Source organism: Cryptotermes secundus, unplaced genomic scaffold, assembly GCF_002891405.2.
Source record: "Cryptotermes secundus unplaced genomic scaffold, Csec_1.0 scaffold964, whole genome shotgun sequence".
In the NCBI taxonomy this organism is placed as follows: domain Eukaryota; kingdom Metazoa; phylum Arthropoda; class Insecta; order Blattodea; family Kalotermitidae; genus Cryptotermes; species Cryptotermes secundus.
Window position 1 is genome coordinate 975,416 of NW_019725428.1, and position 23,080 is coordinate 998,495.

The 23,080-nt window shown below is 44.9% G+C and overlaps 1 protein-coding gene across 6 annotated transcripts in view; it reads left to right on the plus strand.

Moving 5' to 3' along the window:
- The window catches only part of LOC111863425 (AF4/FMR2 family member 4), a 460,597-nt gene that overhangs the window by 402,547 nt on the left and 34,970 nt on the right, over nt 1-23,080 (plus strand). For all 6 annotated transcript variants that reach the window (XM_023849745.2, XM_033751058.1, XM_023849746.2 and 3 more), the window contains 2 exons: nt 18,031-18,091; nt 20,275-20,330. In XM_023849745.2, the coding sequence (XP_023705513.1) occupies nt 18,031-18,091; nt 20,275-20,330 (117 nt within the window). The remainder of the gene's footprint in view (nt 1-18,030; nt 18,092-20,274; nt 20,331-23,080) is intronic.

Here is a 23,080-nt window from a genome sequence, read left to right on the forward strand (position 1 = left end):
TGAGAACCTCAGATCCTACATAGTAATTTGTTGTTACTTGTAGAAATTACTGGAGTTTCCTTTATTGCTATTGGGGTGGGACTAAGTCCCTTGTACTGCGGTCACTTCTGGCCTGATAGGTGAGGGTGATTGTGGAGCAATTGGTGGAATGAAGATTGGCAGGGGAAACCGAAGTACTCGGAGAAAACCCGCCCACGGCCACTTTGTCCACCACAAATCCCACTTGACCAGACCCGGGATCGAACCCGTGCCACCGTGGTGGGAGACCAGCGACTAACCGCTTGAGCTATGGCGCGGCCAATTACTGGAGTTAGTTTCTGGTACATGAGAATTTATGAAGAATATCTTATGCTTCACATCCATCTCTGCTTGAGTCTACCGAGTTCTCAANGTGATGAAGAATATCCAGACTCAAAGTCATGTTCTTATGCTTCACATCCATCTCTGCTTGAGTCTACCGAGTTCTCAAGGTTACTGACAATGATTCCGTGTTGACATTGGCTGTGTAACTATAATATGCCATCCTATTAACGGTTTGACCTTGAACATTTGACTTGCATACAATTACAGTGACCTTCCCCACCGCGAGGGGTCATGTTCCTGAAAACTACCGCGGTAGGTAAATTTGTATTCGGCAAACCAATGTCTTGCGTGGACCGCCTCTGTGGTCTTGTGGTTAGAGTTCCTGGTTATAGATCCAGAGGTCCCGGGTTCAGTTCCCGGAGCTACCATATTTTCTGAGAAGTAGTGGATCTGGAACGGGGTCCACTCAGTCTCGTGAGATAATTGAGGAGCTATTTCAAGGAAATAGCGGCTCCGGTCTAGAAAACCGAAATTAACGACGGTGGGGATCCGTTGCCCTGACCACGTGACACCCTCTATCCACCAAAGTTGGCACTAACTTCGGAGACAAGCGGCGGTCGCTCTGTCGGTATAGTTCGCTTGCGGACTACAGGCCACGTTTTTNTTTTTTTTTTTTTTTTTTTTTTTGTTTAAGGCCTGGAGTGAAATTGTGGTGAATGAATCTATGGCCCCTATGAACGATCATGAAAACAAAACAGTTATCCAAACCTAATAACATTATACATAACATAATGAGAGTGCCATGGATAGATCGAGAGTCACTCTCCAGTGGAACTGGAGTTACCAGTAGTAGTCTGACCCCGGTATTTCGTCGGAAAGGAATCCCCGTTTCAACACACTTAAAAGTCTGGGAAGTGTAAAAATATATAGTTATGGGTCCCGAAAGGGCCCGAAACCAAGAACGACTGTGCTGGCGAGCACCAGCAGCAATTCACTGAACTGGAGTTAGACAATTGAAGCGCCTTCGTTAAAGAGGAGGCCGCACTTCGAAACACGTACACGTCTAGGAGAGAACGAGAATCTTGGTCATGGATCTCGCCAAGAATGGCTATGCTGACAGACCACAGAAAGATCGAATGATTACTACCCCTGCTTCATTTTTGGGAGGCCCCAGATTTTACATCTCGGCCAGAGACCGGGTTCTCCAAGGAAATGCCAAAATTGGTCCTGGAAGAAAGCCACGACCGCTCCGTTCCACGTCATGCCCAGTTCAGCACTCATTAGTCATCCTATCATTTTCCGCTAACATTATAATGTGAGTTATTGGCATCGTCGTTAAATAGAGCGCAAACAAGTAAATAAATGAGAAACCGTAAAGAGATGCGTCGCAGTGGCAATGTGAAAGTAAGAGAACAAGCAGATGTGGCCCTTCCGGTGCAGAGGTCACCGGGTTCTCCATGTATCCGCAGTTTAAAAACCACGTGATGCGTGAAACCATATACCGCGACTGGCAAAACTGGATGAAAAATGGAAACCTGTGGACTGGCCTCTGTGAAATCCGCGGTATGGCGAGGGATTGCTGTGTTATACAGTACCCGCAAAGGAAACATAAGTTTGTAACAACAAATACTGTGAATACATAAGTAACCAGAAGAGAGGTGAAGTTGTCCCTGCGCTTAACTAATTAAGCACTACTCCATGAAGGCGTATGGGGGAGTGGGTGCATAGATACACGTTTTCTTTATCTCGGCACTACTTGGAGGTGAGTGGTCAGCTTCATGCCCTGACCGCTTTACCCCCGGAGAAAGAGCCACCAGTACTCACTGGGTAGGAGTTTGGGTGGACTCCATAGCCTGTATGGATGACGTGGAGAAGTGAAATTTTTTGCCTCACCGGGACTTTAACTCCAGCCCGTAGCCAGTCGCTATACCGACTGCGCTATCTCGACTCCACGAAACCAGAATATTAATGTCAGAGAAATGGGTGTTAAACATATTGACGTTGTTATATGGTGATATTTAGTTTCTAATTTTTTTTTTCTTTTCTTCTTGGTACTGCAGCCCCAGTGGGCATAGGCCTACCTCCATGAACTTCTCCGTTCACTTCGGTTTTTCTAGATCTTACACATTCGGCAGGACTCTTTCTGCGGGTGATCAGCTCGTCGCAAGGCCTCTACCTGTACACAAACACAGAAAAACGCACACAAACATCCATGCCCTGAGTGGGATTCGAACCCACGATCCCGGTTTCCAAGCGAGCGAAGATAGTACATGCCTTCTAATTTATTTACATGCTTATAAATAATAATAATTCAATTCAGTTCGCTTATTTATTTGCGTGCAAACTAAACAGCCCAGAGGCCAATTACAAAATGAGCACAAAACACTAAGCACACAAAAAAAAATACAAATGAAGGCAGTTTATACACGAATAATGATAATAACAATAATAATTGTGTTAAAACGTATCCCTGTAACAGGCCTTGGAGGCCCATAGGATTGTGAGATTTTGAGGCTCCCACATTTTCTAGACAATCGGCTCATAGATGGCGCAAGGTTGTCAGCCCTACGCGGCGGCCGCCCTTTACCCCCAAGACTATTCCAAGAATATTCTCTGTTTGAGGCTGAGTCGACCCCAGGGCCAGAGTGCGGCTGGAAGAATTAGGTAAATTGAAAGAAAGTCACCTCATCGGGCCTCGAACCCGCGACTTTCCGGCTGTAGCATAGTGCCTCAACCAACCACGCTACCATGTGCCTTCAATAATAATAATAATAACAACAAAACAAAGTGATACGTTCTTCGTTTGTCTGGTGACAAGTATTAAAGCGTCCCTCCATTGAGGCATTTGCGCCAAGCGACGCGTAGAGTGCATAAGCTCTCAGATAAGAATGTAAAATACGTACTTTGTAATTTTGCTTGCGTCACTGGCCTTGACGGCTCGTTTATTGCAGTTTCAAATGTTTTATTGCAAAGCTCGTCACAGTACACATATCACATTACGCAAAATCAGAAATTATATATCTTGTATTTCGTCAAGTATTCATATCGCTTCATGTTCCAAATAAGAGTAATGGATTTTAGGTGTATTTGCATTATATGTTATACGCCGGTTTTTGCTTGATGAGATGTAGGAAAATTCAATATGCGAGCTTCATGTAACGTTTCGGGGCGTGAGGTATACAGTAAAAGCTTTATTGGCCGCCTGTGGTTCCCCTAAAAAGCCTGGCCAGTTTAAGCAGGTTACCGTTTTACAGAAAATAGTTTTAGTGTTTCCCGTTTTGTGTCTGTAGTCTGTGCACGCTTAATTTTTGTATTGACAGGATAATTCGCTTTTGGGCGCTTTTTCTTTTGCTTCTGACTCTGTGACTGCTGGACAGGCTGGACATACCGCTTTGCATACTGAATATCAAATGTGAAAGCGATATTTGTACTAGTGACGCGACTCATGGTACAATTAATAACAACAGCTCGCCATTTGGTCGACTGTTAACGGTCTGTCGATTACAGAGAAGGAAACAGAAAGGCTCTTTGGCACATGCGTACAAGGGACAGGTGAGTGGACAGATTTTCATTCCTACAAAGTAAGGTAAAGTCACTGTGATTAATTAAGCACCACGCCAAGAAGACGTATGGGGGATTGAGGCATAGCTCCACCATGCTTGACCTCGGCAATAGATGGAGATAAATGGTAAGCTTCACTGCCCGGCCGCTTTACTTCGAAGGAAAGAGCCCCCAGTACACTTTTGATAAGAATCTGAGTGGGCCCTAGAGCTGTTCTGGATGCTGTGGAGTGCAGAAATATCGGTTTACCCTGCCGGGAATGTAACCCCGACCTTCCAGTTCGTAGCCCTTTGCTATACCGACTGACCTTGTCCGGAAACAATAATGAAATACTAACACCATAAATCGGTGTTATTTCCCCAGGATTATAGCGGGCGGGGCGCGAAACTGATCACTCAACCTCCATCAAGTGCCGAGGTGAAGAACAGTGGAGCTATACCTTCACCCCGCATACGTCTTCATGGCATAGTGCTTAATTGCTTAATTAAGTAAATGCAGGGATAACAACGGCATGGTTTTTATTAGTGAATGAAAGGGCACTCTCGTTTAAAAAACGTGATAGTTTCAAGTTTCATAATAAGTGGTGTGTACTTTCATGACTCACAGACAGAGGATGGAGAAAAAACTGAATGTTACAGAATTTTGACTGTTATGCTTGTGATCAGAGTACCCGACTTAGTAGCATTTTATTTCGTGCGCGATATCGAAAAAAGAAAGTGAAAATTTGTTTTTCTGTGTAATTGGATTATAAAAGAGCAGGTCAACTCAAGTCATTGCAAGATTATCTTAATCATGATTGTTTTTATTAGTCTGTGATTTATATTCCTGAACTCTTAACGATCTCGAATCAAAAGAAGCATTTTATTAACTAGTGATATGGATCATGTTTAAATGGAGATTTCCTGTAATATGACACGGAGAATAGAAGTGGTGTTCATTTGGTGAACTGGGCGGCTATTGTCATGTATGTGCGCGCGCGATTGTCTGACATCCCCCCACCCCATCCTTCCCCTTCCAGCAGAAGTAACGGAACAAGGGGGGTACCTCGGAAATCGATACAAACTGTAGGTCTTCGCTCGGTCGCCACCTGCACACGATACATATGGTACATTTTGCATTCATTGTGTCCTGCCACTTGGTTAAGTTTTCTTCTGTCGTGTGAAATTTGAAGTTCCCACGCCGGTGGCTGTGGAGAGTTCTTCTGGGTTGTAATGCGGTATAGTCCGGTGAAAGTCAGCCGGCTTTCTGGATTAACATATCGCCTCATTAATCAGGGTTAAAGAGTAAGCCCGCCGAAACGTAGGTCGACTTTCACTGGACTACTCGGCGTTATGTCCCAGAACACAGAACTGTTTATAGCCACCGCTGTGAGAACCTCAAATCTAATATGGAATGTGACTGCGTAAAATCTTGTAGAAGTTTAACGACGTTTCGGAGGAACGTGCTGTCTCCACGGCTGTAGAGTGAGTGCAACAAGCAGATTAAGCAAAACTTTGCTTCCTGCTTGTTTGTTGCTGATCACATTGGGGCCCTATTATAACTTGAAACATTGAAGGTACATGGATCTTGAGTAGGAAGATCAGCTCAGCGTGTTTATCTCTGTGCATGTAGAAAACAGAGTTTAGTAACTTTTTCGTGATGCGTTACTACCCGATAATGACTTGGCCTTAACATGTTTTAGAGCGTTTACGAAGCTGTTGCAAATCATTACTGGTTTCACCTCTGATTCTACTACTATTTTTCCAGTCTCGGGAGCCAGGAAAATTCCACTATGAACGGCGTTTTATTTCTGGGTCATGCCTGAAAACCTTCAACCATGTCGCTTTTCCTCCACCTCACTCAAAATTTGTTGGCATCTTCCCAAAAGTCTTGTTGAAATGTTGGCCACATTTCTGTCTTTGACCGAAAATGTTATATTAATAGACCATTTATTTCAACTACAAAACAAACCGAATTGCTACTACTGTTTGACACGTATGTATGTATTGCAGTACAGACCTTTGCTGGACTATGGCTGCTTTCTCAGTTTCTTGAGTCGGTAGGACTCCTTGTACGGGGGATCAGACCGTCGCAAGGTCTCTACCTACACACAGGACATCACAAACACAGAATAAACGCACACAGGTATCCATGCCTTAAGTGGGATTGGAACCCATGATCCCAGTATTTGAGCGGGCAAAGAGAGCTCATACCTTAGACCGCGCGACCACTGTGATCATCACTGTTTTTACATAAAGCTAGTTAATTATGTAATTGTAGTGTAACCCGCTCCAAATCACGGGGACTGCACAGAAACATTGCCATTAAAGTGTCGAACTTCAAGGCAACAAAGCTGCTCCCGCGTTGCTGTAGTGGAGACAGTATGTCACGATTGCAGTTGTAATTACAAGGACGAAATGAGCGGACTATATAATGCGCGTGGGAGAGGTGAGAAGTTCACGCAGTGTTTCAGTCGATATGAATGGAGGAAAGTGGCCACTTGGGAGATCTAGGCCTAAATGGGACGAATTAGTTAGTTAGTTAGTTAGTTAGTTATTGGAGAGGGTGAGTTGCCCCATGCACTGAGACCAGTATTGGTCCATTGTGCTTCCCTCTATGATATTCTGCCAGTCTCTATACCCTACCGATATTGGTGCGTACCATCAGTCCCGACCGAGCCAGCGAGTTCGTCCTCTACTGGCTTGGCGGTATCTATAATGCTTTCCCCATCTATCAGAGGCGTTAGAGACTACAGTTGGGCAGGAAATGTCCTTGAATTTAGCTAAGTGACCTCCTTTGGAGATATGAGGTTCTTTTACGTGCCGTAAAGCTTCGCCACGGCTTAAAGTCCCTCCCGGAGGACTTGTTCCCTGAATTTTTCCGCCCTTAAAAATTCGACGACCTCCGCCGGGTTTGAACCCGCGTACCACGAGTCATGAGGTGGGAACGTTACCTCTAGACTACGGAGGCCGCTTATATCTGAATTAAATAGGGTGTAATTGTGTGGTCTTGATACGTCCGGCTCAGGATAGGGAGCGGTTTTGGGCTTTTTTGTGCAAGGTATTTGGACCTACGGATTCCATGAAAGGGGGGAAATTTCAGTGTTAGCTAACAAATAAAGACTCTGCCTCATTGAGTTACTGCTGCTCTTACTGTTGTTTTCATTTGTTGTTGTGAGCCGGGATAGCTCAGTCTGTATAGCGACTGGCTACAGGCCGGACGACCGAGAGTCCCTGTGGGGTCGAGAATGTTCTCTTCTACATGTCGTCCAGACTAGTTCTGGGGCTCATCCAGCTCGTCCAATGGGTACCGGGGCTCTTTCTCCGAAGGTAAAGCGGCCGGAGCATGAAGCTGACCACTCGCCTCCGATTCCGAGGTCAAGAAAACGTGGAGCTATACATTCTCTCCCCCATACGTCTTTATGGCGTATTGCTTAATTAGTTAACGCAAAGACAACTTCACATTTTACTTTATTATTATTGATGGATGTGCGTGGGTTTAAATCGCCACTTTTGAGGGCCTTGTTCATTGGAAAACATTACTTTCCCCTGACACTAAAGCTGAAATCATTGCTGATTTCGTTTTTTAGAAATCAAGCTGGATACACATATTTGTGTTGCTGTTGCGGATTTTAACACAGCTGGTTTCGACTGGAAGTGTGTTCTGTCTCTGCCCAATTACCATGGGAGATTAGATATACACCTCCCCGTGTCTTAACCTCAGCCAGTGCACAGATACTGTCGGCAACAGTAATCGAATTGATTTCATTTTTTCCAAACTTAAGCGCCTCATGTATTACTCCCGTCGATTGTAGACATGAATAGCCTGATAATTATCACCCCCCTCTGAGCATCAGTAGTTACCTGCACTTTTCCACTTGTATTCAGAACTACGTACGAGGGAGAGTCAGTAAACAGGTCACAAATGGAAGTAAAATAACTGTAATGGATGTAATAGGTTTTCTGTGTGTGTATCATTACGTAGCAGCACAGTCCGGCTCCATGACAATCTAGGTAGCAGATGCACGTTAGCATGTTGAGGCTGGTTTCAGTAGTCAAAATGGCGACTGTGCTAGAGTGTATTACCGAAGAGCGACGTTCTATTGTGCTCTTTTTGTGGGCAAAAGGACTAACTCCAAAGGATATTGATAAAGAAATGTTTCCTCTTTACAGTGGAAAGTATTTGTCGCTTAAATCGATTCACAACTGGGTCGAGAAATTCTCTAAAGGACTTTCGAAAGTCGCAGATGATGCCTGACTAGGTCACTCTGTTAAGGTTGCAACAGAAACAGCTGTGCAGCAGGTGGAAGAGTTGATTTGAGCTGACAGGAGGATAACGATAGACAGTGTTGTTGCCGTGGGTTAGCATACAGCATAATGCATGATCGTTTGAGGTTTCGTAAAGTGTGCACACGGTGGATGCCCAGAGAACTGAAGGATCGAGAAAAAATTAAGAACCGAATGGGTCTGTCCTTGTAACATGTACGGTATGCAGATGAAGGAGAAGATATGCCTGAGAGGATTGTTGCCGGGGAAGAATCATGGATGCATCACTACCAACCCCAATCAAAGCATGCTTCACTGCAATAGAAACATTCCAGTTCACCTTCAGCCAAAAAGTTTAAGGTCATGCTTACCGTGTTTTGGGATTCTGAGGGAGTATCCTTAGCTCATTTTCAGAAGAAAAATGTGAAGTTCTGTTGAAGTTTTGGGATACAGTTCGCAGAAAACTTCCAGGCCAAGTTGCAAGAGGGGTGCTGCTTCAGATCCCACACAGCCAGAGCAACCCAGGAGAGAATTCAAGAACTAAAGCGGGGACTTCTTGAACATCCGCCTTATAGCCCGGATTTGGCCCCTAGTGACTTCCATCTATTTTATTAGCTTAAAAAACACCTTGGTAGCAAACATTTCACTGATGACGAAGAGGTTGAAACGGAGGCGCAGAAGTGGCTGAGACAGGAGCCAAAAGATTTCTGTGCTGCGGGTTTCGACGCACCGCTAAATTGATGGGACAAGTGTATCAATGTTGGTGGAGGATATGTCGAGAAATATTTTTTTTTCAAGGTTCGAATATCACATGTAATTACATTTTATATCATTTTGTGACCCATTTACTGACTCTCCCTTGTATAAGTTCATAACCTACCGTTCAAAACAGTCTCCTGATTTAGGGCGCAAGATCGCTTGCATGCTGAGATCGAAGGGCTAATCCCGCTGTAAACGTAGCAGTTTGTCTTTTGTTCATTCTTTTTTTTTTCGCATCTATTATCTCACGATGGCATTGCCTGATCCTCGATCTACTTGAGTGCTACCGCGTGTCTGAAAGATTAATTATGTCAGAATTCAGGGCTGTAACGGATCTGACGGCCAAGTCTGTGTTAGCAGGAGAACTGCTGTGAATATGTATATGTACCTATACCTTTGTGGGGGCACTATGCTACAAACCGGAAGGTCGCAGGATCGAATCCCGATGAGGTCATTGGATTTTTTCACATTACCGAATCCTTTCAGCCGCACTGTGACCCTGGGGTCGACACAGCCACTAGCAGAAATGAATGCCAGGAATATTCTTGGAATGTTCTTGGGGGTAAAGGGCTGCCGGCGCGTAGGGCTGAGAACCTTACCGCCATCTATGAGCCGATTGTCTATAAAATGTGGGAACCTCAACATCTCAGAACCCTATGAGCCTTCACGGCCTGTTACAGGGATACCCTTTTACCTATACCTCTGTTAGGTAAAATTGTCCCTGTACTAAACTAAATAAGCACTACGCCATGAAGGCGTATGGGGGAGTGAGTGTCTAGAGCCACATTTTCTTGACCTCAACGCTAGTTTGAGGTGAGTGGTCAGCTTCACGCCCTTGCCGCTTTACCTCCGGGGAAAGAGCCCCCGGTAACAGTCGGATAGGAGCCTGGGTGGACCCCAGAGCCGGTCTGGACACTGTGGGGTACAGAAAACTCTTCCGGGGATCGAATTTGAGCCGTCCAGCCTGTAGCCCGTTGCGGTACCGACTGAGCTCTCCACGCTGGTGCTTGACATGAAGTATGCATCTCATTGCGGTATTCAGCGTTTATATGAAACGTTTGTCGATATGATGTAGGGCTATAGAGACTGGCTACGTGGTGGACGACCGAGGGGTCGGAGTTTTGGAGTCCTGGTAGGGTCAAGAATTTTCTCTTCTGCGCGTCGTCCAGATCTGCTCTGGGGCCAACTCGGTCTCCTATCCAATGGGTACCGTGGGCTGTCTCCCCAGGGTAAAGCGGTCGGGGCGTGAAGCTGACCACTCACCTCCATCTAGTTCCGAGGTCAAGAAAAAATGCGAATCTATACATCCACTCCCCCATATCCCTTCCTGACGTAGTGCTTAATTAGTTAAGCGCAGGGACAACTTTACCGTCACCTATATGCTGTGTTTTGTGTAACCCGGTTGTCTCCGGAACTGTGTTTACTTATGGTGTATTCAACCTCGCTGTCAGTAGCTAGGACTTTGTAGTTCGAATGGGATGATGATTACACTGTTCTGTTTTCATGGGTTGTTCCACAGAGCTGTCAGTAGCTAGACTCTTATGTCATGGAATGATAGGTTGATGAATTTAAAGGATGTGGCACGAAGGCGCCGTGACGCGCATTGAGATACTAATACCGGGAACGAAATTGGGCATCCCGATCAGCCGCGACGGTGGGTTTCGAACTGTAGATTTCCAGCTGCATTGTCAATTCTTTTAATCTGTGATAGGCGAAAAGGGAACTTCGAGGCCATTGAGATAAGCAAAATCGCAAAGAGGACCTTTGATAAATAAGCAGATGCCAGTTAACTAGTGCCTTTTTGCTCCTGGAACCACTGCCATGGACCCTGCGTTCAAATCTGACCTTGTAAAGGCGGGTTTACACTGGGGCAACTTAAAGCAACCTAGCAGCATGCGGCCGGGAGCAAACGTTGCCACATGCGACCGATCCCATTTACACCCAGAGCGACTGGTTGTTTCAATTTTTACGTCAGCTTGTGTAGAGATGTCACTGCAGACTGCAGAAACAATTTCCTCGTCCGTTGAATGTCCTCTTTTTGGTGCGTCAGCCTCAAGAAGGAAACTCAATGAAGGGAAGTGCACCCACTGATCAACTTTGGCGGATCCGCTCTTCCTCTTTCTATACCTGTGGAAGGTCGTTCTGAGATTTTTAACCTTTTCTTTCGCTTCCTTCACCGAACATTCAAACTTCGTGGCTAATTCCTCCCATAGCTTCAACTTCTTCCGATTGTCTTTATAATTGGGATCCCGCAAATCCCACAGAATGCTCTTTTCCCGGTATTCTTCGATAAAACACTTGGCTTTATCCGAGTCCCAACTCATCACGCCGCATGCGAATAGGCAACTGAACCCTTGCGGCCTGGAGCAACTAGAAGACGCGGGACGCAAGCCGCATGCGATTGCGCTCCCCACTATAGTTAGTGCCGCGTAACTTTAGCCGCGCGGAAAGATAAACGCTGTTGTGGAGCACGTGAAGCTGTACGCTTGCTGTGATGACGTTCATAGCTACTCCCCGAGCGGAACACATTGCCTAAGGAGACCAACTAACAAGCAACATAACGTACTATACACCTGACCACACTCCAAGACGCTACATTCCAAACTGGTAGTACCCAAGCTGACGTAAGCTGATAAGACTGCTCCCCCAGCTCCGCGAGAGATGGTATGACCCCTCTACCACGGCTAGAGTTCCGAGGAACTAACAGTACCTGTAAGCGGCGCGGTTGCCAGTGGTTGCCTTAGTGTAAACCCGCCTTTACAATCATTGAGCCGGTCAATCATGGTTATGCTTAGGACTCCTGCCAGTGAGGTACCGGTTCAAACGTTAGGACATCAGATATACACGTAATATTGTGGTATATAGACCCTTTTCTAAACAATGATTCCGTTGCTAGGTAACGCCCGCAACATGCACGCGACAATAGAACCATGTTTCCTGTGAACCGCGCTGCGACCGTTGCTATTCAAGGGGGCCGTGAACACACCTCTACAGCAATACAGAGGCTGTGTTCGTGCGTGGTCCTTGCCCAGGTCTTACCTTGAAGACAGTTGGCTCTGCAGTTCAGTGGAGTTATTTGTAGTGCGGAAATCAGCAAGAGTGTTATAGCTCTTTGTAGTTACGACATGTCAATGGTCAGTAAATCAAGTCACCAATCGAAACCCCGTCTGTAGTCACTAATGCACGTGGCAGTATTATATAGTCTTCATCAGTACTATCGAAGATTCTTTCGTGTAATAATTTAAGACAGCTTATAGCTTTCGGTATAGTGACGGGCTGCGGTCTGTTCAGACCGGCTCTGCGGCCCCCCTAGCTTCCTGTCCAGTAGGTACCGAGGGCTCTCTCGTCGGCGGTAAAGTGACTGGACGTGAAGCTGACCATTCCATCTAGTGCGAAGGTCAAGAATGGTAGAGCTATTTCTCTTTATGGCATGGTGCATAGGCACGGCTTAACCTTTTCCTATCCTTTCCTCTATGCCTCTGCAGCCCTTTGAACCTTCGTCACTTTTTCAGTTTCATAATCTGTACATAGTCTGCAGGACTCCTTGGTAGGGGCATCAGCCCTTCGCAAGGCCGCTACCTACACACGCAGAACAACACAAACAGAATAAATGCACGCAGACATCTGTGCCTCAAGTGGGATTAGAACTCATGATCCCAGTGTTCGAGCGGGCGAAGACAGTTCATGCCTTAGACCAGTGTTTCTCAACCGCCGGGCACTGGCATCAGTTATACCGGGACCTTGTCTTATAGAAGAAACAATTTACCAGGCCGCGGTCTGACCACGCGCCCGCTGTCATCGGCGGCGTAACCTTTTACCTTTATTAAGTATTTTGTATTTCATTTCTGATCCTGTACATTAGCGGCCTCCGTAATCTAGAGGTAACGTTCCCACCTCATGACTCGTGGTACGCGGGTTCAAATACCCGGCGGAGGTCGTCGAATTTTTAAGGGCGGAAAAATTCAGGGAACAAGTCCTCCGGGAGGGACTTTAAGCTGTGACCCGTGTCGTAACTTTACGGCACGTAAAAGAACCTCATATCCCCAAAGGGGATCACTGAGCCAAATTCCAGGACGTTTCCCGCCCAACAATAGTCTCTAAGGCCTCTGATAGATGGGGGAAGCATTATAGACACCGCTAAGCAAGTGGCCGAACTCGCTTGCTCGGCGGGACTGATGGTACGCACCATTTATCGGTAGGGTATAGAGACTGGTAGAATATCATAGAGGGAAGCACAATAGATCAAACTGGTCGCGGTGCATGGGGAAACCCACCCTCTAAATAACTAACTAATCCCGTACATTCGTGTGCGTCCCGTAACTGGTATTAGCTATTGATAAAGCTGTGCTAGTATATGTTGGTGACTAAAGGCAGTATGCGAGGGATTTGTGGCGTTAGAATACCACTGGACCAGGTTTTTCTCCGAGCATTGCAGGTTTACCTTTCAATTGTTCATCCACTGCCCCATTCTTTAACGTCATCCGAGACTGGTACAGTGTATCCCATATGCAGCCTAAATACCACGGGTCTCACGCCACCGGAAGATTACAAGAAATGTAACTGATATCTATTTAACGATATCTGAACGACTTGTTTCCTGGAAGCTCTCCAGCCTGCAGAATCTTGGGAAATATCTCTGTACGGTTCACGAATAGGAAGTAATTGTTCTAGACACTGGGAAGAGCGTCTGATTTGTGCTGCGTAGTTTCTTTGTCCCCTTTTGCAGGAATTGCAACACCACCTTTATATTTCTGTACCGGTGTTACACCTGAAGCTGCGTCACATCTTTGAATATCACGGAAGGGCATATGCACGAATACGGAACCTCTTGTATTGCAGTTGTAACTTCCTGCAAGCAGAATTGTTATCATGATTACGTCATTTTGAGATTGTCACTAAGATCGGTTGTGCCAAAAGTCGATTAGTTTGAGGCGTGAATAATGATGTTGAGGAACCTGCCCGACCGTAAAAATGACTAAAATTGTGAGTTCGAGATTTTATAAATGAATTATGACTATTGAAGGATCTTAATAATATGAAGTGATTTTTCCCCCGTTGATCTTCATGTCTTTGGGATGATCAATTGAAGGAAACCCCCATGTAGGGCATGTAGTACGCATTGGAGTGATGAGAAATGCATACAGAATTCGGAAAAAATAGGGTATGAGTTTGTGGGCTGGGTTCAGCAGGCACAGGATAAGGACCAATGTTTGGTTTTTGTAAACGCGATGACGAAACTTCGGGTTCAGTAAAGTGTGGAGGATGTATGGACTAGTTGTCACTAGTAGTACACACACACACACACACACACCGGACACGCGTAACCAGGACACCATCCACGAAATACACACCTCTGAAAAACTAAGACAGTACAGAAGAGGTACGCTGCGGTACACTTGCAACTTGTTGCATCATTTTAAAGTTTTAAAAACATGTTACATACGAGTATTAAAATGCTAAGGAGACGTTGAACATTGGTTTAAGTAATAAACGTTTTTAGACACACAGTCTACACTGGGTATATATACATCGTAATGCTATGAAGCAGTGTAGCAGTTTACGAAGGTCACATAGGCCTATGCCTGACGATGGCCTTGTTTGACCGAAACATGTCTTTGAGTTTGCACGAAAGCATGGACTAACTGGTGATTCGGCCGAAGAACAATGTATTGTGTGTGTGTCTGTGTCGGGTGAGGTCGGGTAAATTGCTGCTGGTCCTCGCCAGGACAGTCATTAGTTCCGAACCCCGCAGGAATCATGATCATATTTTTCTCTCACGGCTCCAGGGGTCATGCAGCTAACTCTGTGTGTGTGTGTGTCGTGAAAATTTCAGCCGGTCCTCGCCAGCACAGTCATTCTTGATTCCGATCTCCGCAGGCATCATGACTATATTTTTCTCTAGCACGACTCTGGGAGTCATGCAGGTAACTGTGTGTGTCGTGTAAATCGCTGCTGGTACTCGCCAGCAGACTCAGTCTTGGTTCCGAGCCGCGCAGGAATCATGACTATATTTTTCTCTTTCGTGACTCTGGGAGTCATGCAGCTATGTGTTTGTGTGTGTCAAGTGACTAGTTGAGCGACTGTTAGCTTTTCAAGAACTTTGTTTTAAGGGGTTTGTAAGGAGGCCCCATGCAAGACAGCTGTTGGCGTGAATATGCTGGATATTCTGTCGCATAGAGGATACTAAGAACAAGTGCTTCGAGTCACACAGATGGTGTAGAGGAGTACGCATTTGATGCACACCGTTGTTATGGGTACTAAAATCAGTGCATGAAAACAGTTTGCCTTGGTTTGTGCTCTAGTCTCTCGTGAGAGAACAGCAGACAATTGCTGTGTTTCCCACAGTTGACAACAGACTGTAAGCCTTATGGGGTGGTTCATATTGTGTGCAGAGGGAGGCCTGCGGCCAGAGTGGTGTTCTATGATGACGCAGTCATGACGTAACTTCACCCCCTTCCATGCCGTGATGATACAACGGACCATGAATACAGAAAGCGGATGAACCCTCCCTTATGCTGCCCCCCCAACCTTTATGTGAGTTTTTTTTTTAGCAATTTGTCTCGTGCACAATGTTATATTGGACAGTAATTATTCTTCCAGTGAGCAAGTTGCTATAGCAATGCTGTCACACAAAATCTAGTGCGATATTTGTTAGGGTGAGAACATTTAATAGATCGACGTACGCTGAGGCGCTTGTCCGTCGTGGATTAGCCGTCCCAGTGTCATGACTAACGTTTAGAATTACGAAAGTTCTCCCTACGTGGAATTTTGACCCTTTATTGAGCTTTGTCTGACCTACTCTTAATTATATAGCTTTTTATATAGTCATTGTTCCGGAATAGAGCACGTGATGTGAAGAAACTGCTCTGTTACATGATGGGGGCACTTTCGTTAGGATCACCGATGAACTGGAAAAGAGGAAGTGGAAGGAAAAGGTGACGTAAGAAGTGTAGGGTTGTTTAGTTTTTCTTGTTGGGTGAGATGAGACTTGAATCCACTTGGTACGTCTGCCACAAATTGACCTATTATACCAGCCCCTCATGATATATGATGAGTGTCGGGTAGTCTGTGGGATGAGATTTGGCAGGGGAAACCGAAGTACTCAGAGAATATGTGCCATTTTGTCTGCCACATATCCCACATGACCTGACCTGGGCTCGAAGCCGGCGGCTAACTTCCTGGCCGATGACACGGCCACAGTAAGAACTGTAACTACAAAATCTTATTGTCAGATTATCAATAACCGAATGATTTATGTGGACGGACACGCGAAGAGTAGATCTGAGCTTTCCTGTACGAGTGTACCGCGTCAGAAAGTTTGCGCTTAGGGCAGACCCGCCCAGCGTCCTATACAATCTGTACCGCAGGCTGTTTTCCGGAGGATGTAGCGGCAAGGGCTTGCAGCTGACCACTCACCTCCATCCAGTGCCGAGGTTAAGAATGGCTGAGCTCTACCTTCAGAGCCGGGATGGCTCAATCGGTTAGCGACAGGCTACATGACTACTCCACAGCGCCCAGAGCGACTCCGGGGCTCACCCGGCCTCCTATCCAATGGGTATCGTAGGCTCTTTACCTGGGAGTAAAGCAGCCGGAGCGTGTAGCTGACCGGTCAAGAATGGTGGAGCTTATATCCGCTCCATACGTCTGCATGGCATGGTGCTCATATAATTAAGCATCACATTTATCAAACAGAACTTTTTTATTAAGAAAAGGGGAGAAGATGCCGTATTGTGCCCAGAGCCCACCATTGCCTTAAAGTGACCCTGGTTTCAGTGGAGATCAGGGCAGAATTTCACTTAACAGGAAGTATCATTCACTATTTTACGGCTTCCTCATGCGTTACAAAATCCAGGTCGTCACTTCGGTAGTCAGGCATCTACACATCACGGCAGGCACTGTGCGCCTTTCGGATGTGTTACTCATTCATTTTCCTTTTATAAGCTACCTGTTATATGTCGAAATGTATTAGGCAGGCGAGGTAGCTCAGTATAGCGACCAGTCACAGGCTTGATGGCCGAGAAATTAGGGTTTCGAATCCAGGAAGGGGTAAGAGATTTTTCTTCATACTGTCCAGACGGCTCTGTCCAGTGGCTGCCAGAGGGCTCTTTCCTCGGAAAGAAGCGGCAGGGGCTTGAGGCTGACCTCTCAGATCCATCACTTGCAGAGGTTTAAAATGACGAGCTATACCTTCACTTTCCGTTCGTCTTTATGGCGTGGTGCTTAAATAAACACGGAGAAAACGTCATCTTTACCTTTTAATACCTGGGTTTGCTGAAATTACTGAATTTGAAAATATGGTGTGTTTTAGTAATAAAGCTATATGTTATGTTCACATATTGCTTAAAGTGAACGCTTCGTGGGCATGTTATTTTCGAAACTGATGTGAACGAATTTTCATTCTGCTTTGTAATGCCGGTCGTCTAAAAATTGTTGGGCGAATTTGATATTTGTGTGTTAGATTTCGAGATCTTAGCGGTGGGTTTAAATATTGCTGTCTAATGGGATGAAGCGCCTTGTAGTCTGGTAAAAGGCTGTCAACGTTTATTCAAAATATCCGAAAACCTCTACCATTTCTTCTACTCAGAAGATGGAGGTAGCATGTTTCTTCGTAACGTTGATGAACTTCTACCAGACTACGTGGCATCACACCCCAGAGAATCTACATTGATTTAGTAGTTTTTTAATATAATCAGCCCTTTACACGAATTTCGCTTTGAATTTTTATCGTTGTTTCTTAAAAAGCTGTCTCACAGAACATTATTACTGGCACAAAATATAAATAACAATAAGATCCACGGCTTTTATTGTAAACATTTTTCGACTTTTGTTTACAGAATGCCCAAAATTCAGTTAACTAAAGCATTCTGTCATAATAACGGGAGTGTTCAGGTTTAAACCAGCCAGTCAATTTGTGGAACGATATCACAGCGTTGTGAATTGAGCACCGAACGTGGAGGAGCTCATTTGAAACAATTTATGACTTCCATAAGTGGCACAGAAACCTGTAACATTTTAGTGTACATTTTGCTAACATTTCAGTGACTTTTGGGCCACTCTGTATATTTAACGTAGTGCTAGGGAAAGAATTATTTTTCACAGCCCTACGTAGTGTGATGAATTTTCCACTGATGTTTACAGTATAAGGGGTTTCTTCTTGTTGCAGGGACGTGGTACCAGATCCACTCTCCGACCTGATCATCTCAGATGACAGTGATGACGAAAAGGTAAGTAACGAATCATTAACCCGATATTTTCTTAGCTCGGTATGAATTCATATCGATATGTATGCGATAATCGGAATTTCGTCTTCGGCCAATCGACAGCTGAATAAAGCAGATACGTGTATTTATAACAGGACAACACATACTGCTACTTTAACACCCGTAATTTCTGCAGTTTCGGGGGATGAGGTTAGAGACATTGCAGAACTTTTCACGATTTTTCCCGATGAATCACTGCAACTCATGGCCAGTAACATTTGGAATGAAAGGAAGTTATTAAGTCTGTGGACCGCTTGGCGGCATTATGTGGCACGATGAGCAGTGCGGTTAATGCGTGGGAATTTGTTTATGATTTGTCAGCTGTGGGCGGCAGTATCAGCTCCATTAACCACATGTTCTCAGTTACAATTAGTGAGCAGTGCGTTCCATCATGGTGCGGTATGCTTTAGAGCAACATTTGCTTCTGTTTGATATCTACGTTAAATACGGATCTACTAGAAATTGGCGGCGACCATTTCGACATAAATTTCATAGTGGAAGAGTTCCTAGCAAACAGACAATTCACAATTTGTTGAATAGGCATATATTAACGGGACTATTAATAGACAAGAAACAAAACTTAAGAGCCGAGTGTTTACTGAAGAGAAGTTGGATGACAGAGGCCGGACTTGAACATAGACCTAGAAAGTCACTGAAACGTCTAGCTCAGGAGACTGGAATGTCAAAACCTAGTGCTAGAACGGCAACAGAACTAATGAAGCTTAAACCCTATGAAACAACAGTAATGCGCGCACTCCTTGCAGCCGCGCGATCCAGCTAGCAGAGTTCATTTTTGCAGTTTTGTACAGTCTGTCGTCGAAGGTGAGATCGATCAGCGATTGGCATTCCTTTCTGATGAAGCGTGGTTTCACATCCAGGGATACGTAAAATGCGCAAAACAGCCGCTGCTGAAATTCACAGAATCCATATCTAAACCACGAAGCCCCGCTCCATGCAGTAAAAGTTGGTGTCTGGTGTGCTGTAAGCGCAAGAACGGCAACAAAATTGCTGAAGGCATCCAATGAAAGTTGGTGTCTGGTGTGCTGTAAGTGCAAGAAGGGCAACAAAATTGCTGAAGACATCCAGTGAAAGTTGGTGCCTGGTGTGCTGTAAGTGCAAGAACGGCAACAAAATTGCTGAAGACATCCAGTGAAAGTTTGTGTCTGGTGTGCTGTAAGTGCAAGAAGGGCAACACAGTTACTGAAGACATCCAGTGAAAGTTGGTGCCTGGTGTGCTTAAGTGCAAGAACGGCAACACAATTGCTGAAGACATCCAGTGAAAGTTTGTGCCTGGTGTGCTCTAAGTGCAAGAACGGCAACACAATTGATGAAGACATCCAGTGAAAGTTGGTGCCTGGTGTGCTTAAGTGCAAGAACGGCAACACAGTTGCCGAAGACATCCAGTGAAAGTTGGTGCCTGGTGTGCTGTAAGTGCAAGAACGGCAACACAATTGCTGAAGACATCCAGTGAAAATCAGTGCCTGGTGTGCTGTAAGTGCAAGAAAGGCGACACAATTGCTGAAGACATCCAGTGAAAATCGGTGCCTGGTGTGCTGTAAGTGCAAGAAAGGCAAAACAATTTCTGAAGACATCCAGTGAAAGTTGGTGTCTGGTGTGCTGTAAGTGCAAGAAAGGCAAAACAATTGCTGAAGACATCCAGTGAAAGTTGGTGTCTGGTGTGCTGTAAGTGCAAGAAAAATTGTTATATCTTTGTTTTCTTAGCGAAACAGCTGATTGCGAAAGCTACCTACGTGTGGAGGGACATCATTTTCAACACTGTGATCTGTGAGTTGTAACTAGTTCATTCCGAACGATGTTGGCCAACATGCATATTGATTCATCGGCAAAATTCGTATGCGCCTCGCAGCCGGCGGTGCACCGGTCACTGTGAGACGCAGAGCCGTGGAACCGGTCAACAAGGTAAAAATCCTTCCTGTAGATTACGTATATTGTAGTTGTGTTTTGAATTATAAAGATCCATGCCTTTCAAATATTCATTGCAGATCAACATTTTTAACTGTGTGCTAAATAACGTAACTAAGAAAGTTCCATTCATGCAACTAGCATACATCCGTTGAAGCTGTGAACTGAAAGCGTTGCTCATCTGGCCGTATGTCTGACGGACTAAGTGTGTCGTATATTTTCAGGTGGTGCTCAACCCCGAGTCCAAGCTCCATGGATCCTCGAACCAAATGGACGAGCCGTAAGTGACTATCAATCTGTACTTATAGATTATGTATTACCCGGAAGACTGACACGCGCGAGCATTGTATGTTTGCCCCGCAAGGTTAAACGTAAACTAATGCTAAAAATGTCATGGCCACCTATGTAAGCATGTATCATTGCTGTCTCGCATGTGTGTCGGTGTTTAACGTATGAAGTAAACTGTATTGGATCTGCAAAAGGTTCGTGTTTGTACGTTAGAAAATTAAGTTTTTCTCTGTATTGGGAAATGGGAACGTGGTCACTGAAAACGGAGGCTCTTGATGATGGTAGGTGTAATCAAGAGCCTCATTTTTTTGTTGGGAAGTAATAATAATGCGGAGTATGCTACAGTGAGGCAGATCAGAGGCTGCTGCTGGTAGCCCTGTTCAGGAGCCTCTTTATGTTGTTGGCAAATAATAAAACTCAGCATAGTGCACTTGTTCAAAAAGAAACTGTTTCGTACGCCTGTGGGAGGGGCGCGCGGTAACGTAGTCGGTTGAGGCACTATGTTACAAGCCAGAAGGTCGCAGGTTCGAGTCCCGATGAAGTGGATTTTTTTTAAGTTGACCTAATCCTTCCAACCGCAATATATCCCTGGGGTCGACTCAGCCTCTAACAGAAATGAGTACCAAGAATCTTCCTGGGAGGGTAAAGGGCGGACGGTGCGTAAGGCTGACAACCTTACCGCCATCTGTGAGCCGATTGTCTAGAAAATGTGAGACCCTCAACGTCTCACAACCCTATCGGCCTCCATGGCCTGTTACAGGGATAGCTTTTGTCTTTTACCTGTTTAATGAATGGGACAGGTTCTATGCATGTGTAAAGGTAAAAGTAAAATTGACTCTGTGCTTAAGTAATTAAGCACTACTGAAGTGAAGACGCATTCGAGAGTGGAGGTATAGCTGCACCATTCTTGACCTCTGCAATAGAAGGAGGTGAGTGGTCAGCTTCACTCACCGGCCGTTTTAGTCCCTGGTACCCATTGTATAGGAGGCTGGGTGTGCCTCAGAGCTGGTCTGGGCGCTGTGGAGAAGACAAAAATAATTTTCCCCTGCAGGGTACAGAGCCCAGTAGCCCGTCACTGTACCGACTGAATTATCCCGGCTCCCCTCTTTGCGTATCTACCACACATAAGACACACATGAGGATATAAGGAGGGTCGTGTCCCAAGTTATAATGTACGTATGGGGACAGTGTAAAAATGTGAAGCGTTTCGCGAGCTTCGTGGTGTATAAAATAAACGAGGAAACTGCCATTTGAGTTTTGAAGGGTTATTACGCTAGTGTTATGGTCTCCTAGTCTACCGTTTCCTCTGTCAAATTAATGGAAGAAATGTTGACAGTGTGTTTAACACCGAGCATACTAGGGTAACAGTATCGATTTAGACGTGTGTTGGGAGAGGTTCCCGCTTGGAGCCTGTTTTCTTAGTCTTCCTCAGTCTTCTTTGAAAAACTGGTTAGTGCCTTGAAATAGGCCATAAACATCGCCATCCAAATCTGTAACAGTTCACCATTCATGATCTAATTTCTCTCTTGTTCTACATCATGTAATGTCAGTTAGAGAAATACATCGTTAAATAATGTAAGATTCGTCCGTCTTTACCGTAATATCATTATTATTTATTTATTTACTCTGTGGCAGCGCACTAGAGTAAGACACAACACACAAATAGATACATCACACAAAATAACACACCACGCCCAAACAAAACACAGCACACAAAACTACACAAGCAATAAAGGACACAGTACATAGAATGAATACAATGCAAATACAAAATTATAACTACAATTATTCAAATTAATATTAATAAAAAATAAGCATACTATACTGATGCATAACTGATGCACCCACATTTCACCATAAGCTTCCCTTCTTTATAAGGAGATATTCTATCTGATGTATGTTGTGATGGCAATGTGGCATACTAAACTCAGTCTGAATTAAGTCGATGTACATGGAGTATACACAAAGCTCCTCTTTGCTGTGTGGTTTCCTGTGTTTTTATGTAAATGGTAATAAAATCTAATACAGATACGAAACCATAATTTTTCCTGTGGTTCTGTATAGGTGTAAAACTTCCTCTCTGACATTAAGCGAGGAACATAGACTGAGGGTGTTTGAGAACAGGGTGTTGAGAATATTTGGACCGAAGGGAGATGAAGTGACAGGAGGTTGGAGAAAACTGCATAATGAGGAGCTTCATAACTTGTACACTTCTCCAAGGATAATTAGAATGATTAAGTCAAGGAGGATGAGGTGGGCAGGGCATGTAGCACGAATGGGAGAGTAGAGGAATGCATATAGGATATTGGTGGGAAAGCTAGAAGGAAAAAGACCAAGACGTAAGTGGGTGGACAATCTTAAACTGGATCTTAGAGATATAAGACGGGTTGGTATGGACTGGATTGATCTGGCTCAGGATAGGGACCAGTGGAGGGCTCTTTTGAACACGGTAATGAACCTCTGGGTTCCATAAAATGCTGGGAAATTCTTGAGTAGCTGCAGAAGGGCTCAGCTCCGTGAGTAAGCAAGCACAGCAGTCTGTGGGGGGTAACGCACACTATTTGCAGAACCGCGTTTCCCAAGGTCAAGGTTATATGGGGAATTGAGGATTAGGGGAACCGCGATCGGTATTCATCAGAGCTTAAATAAACCGTCTGCTCCTCCGTAACACATAAAAAGTGTTTTTTGACAGTAAAGGAAACACGAGTACAATGCGCATGTGCAGTGGTAACATGGAAACCG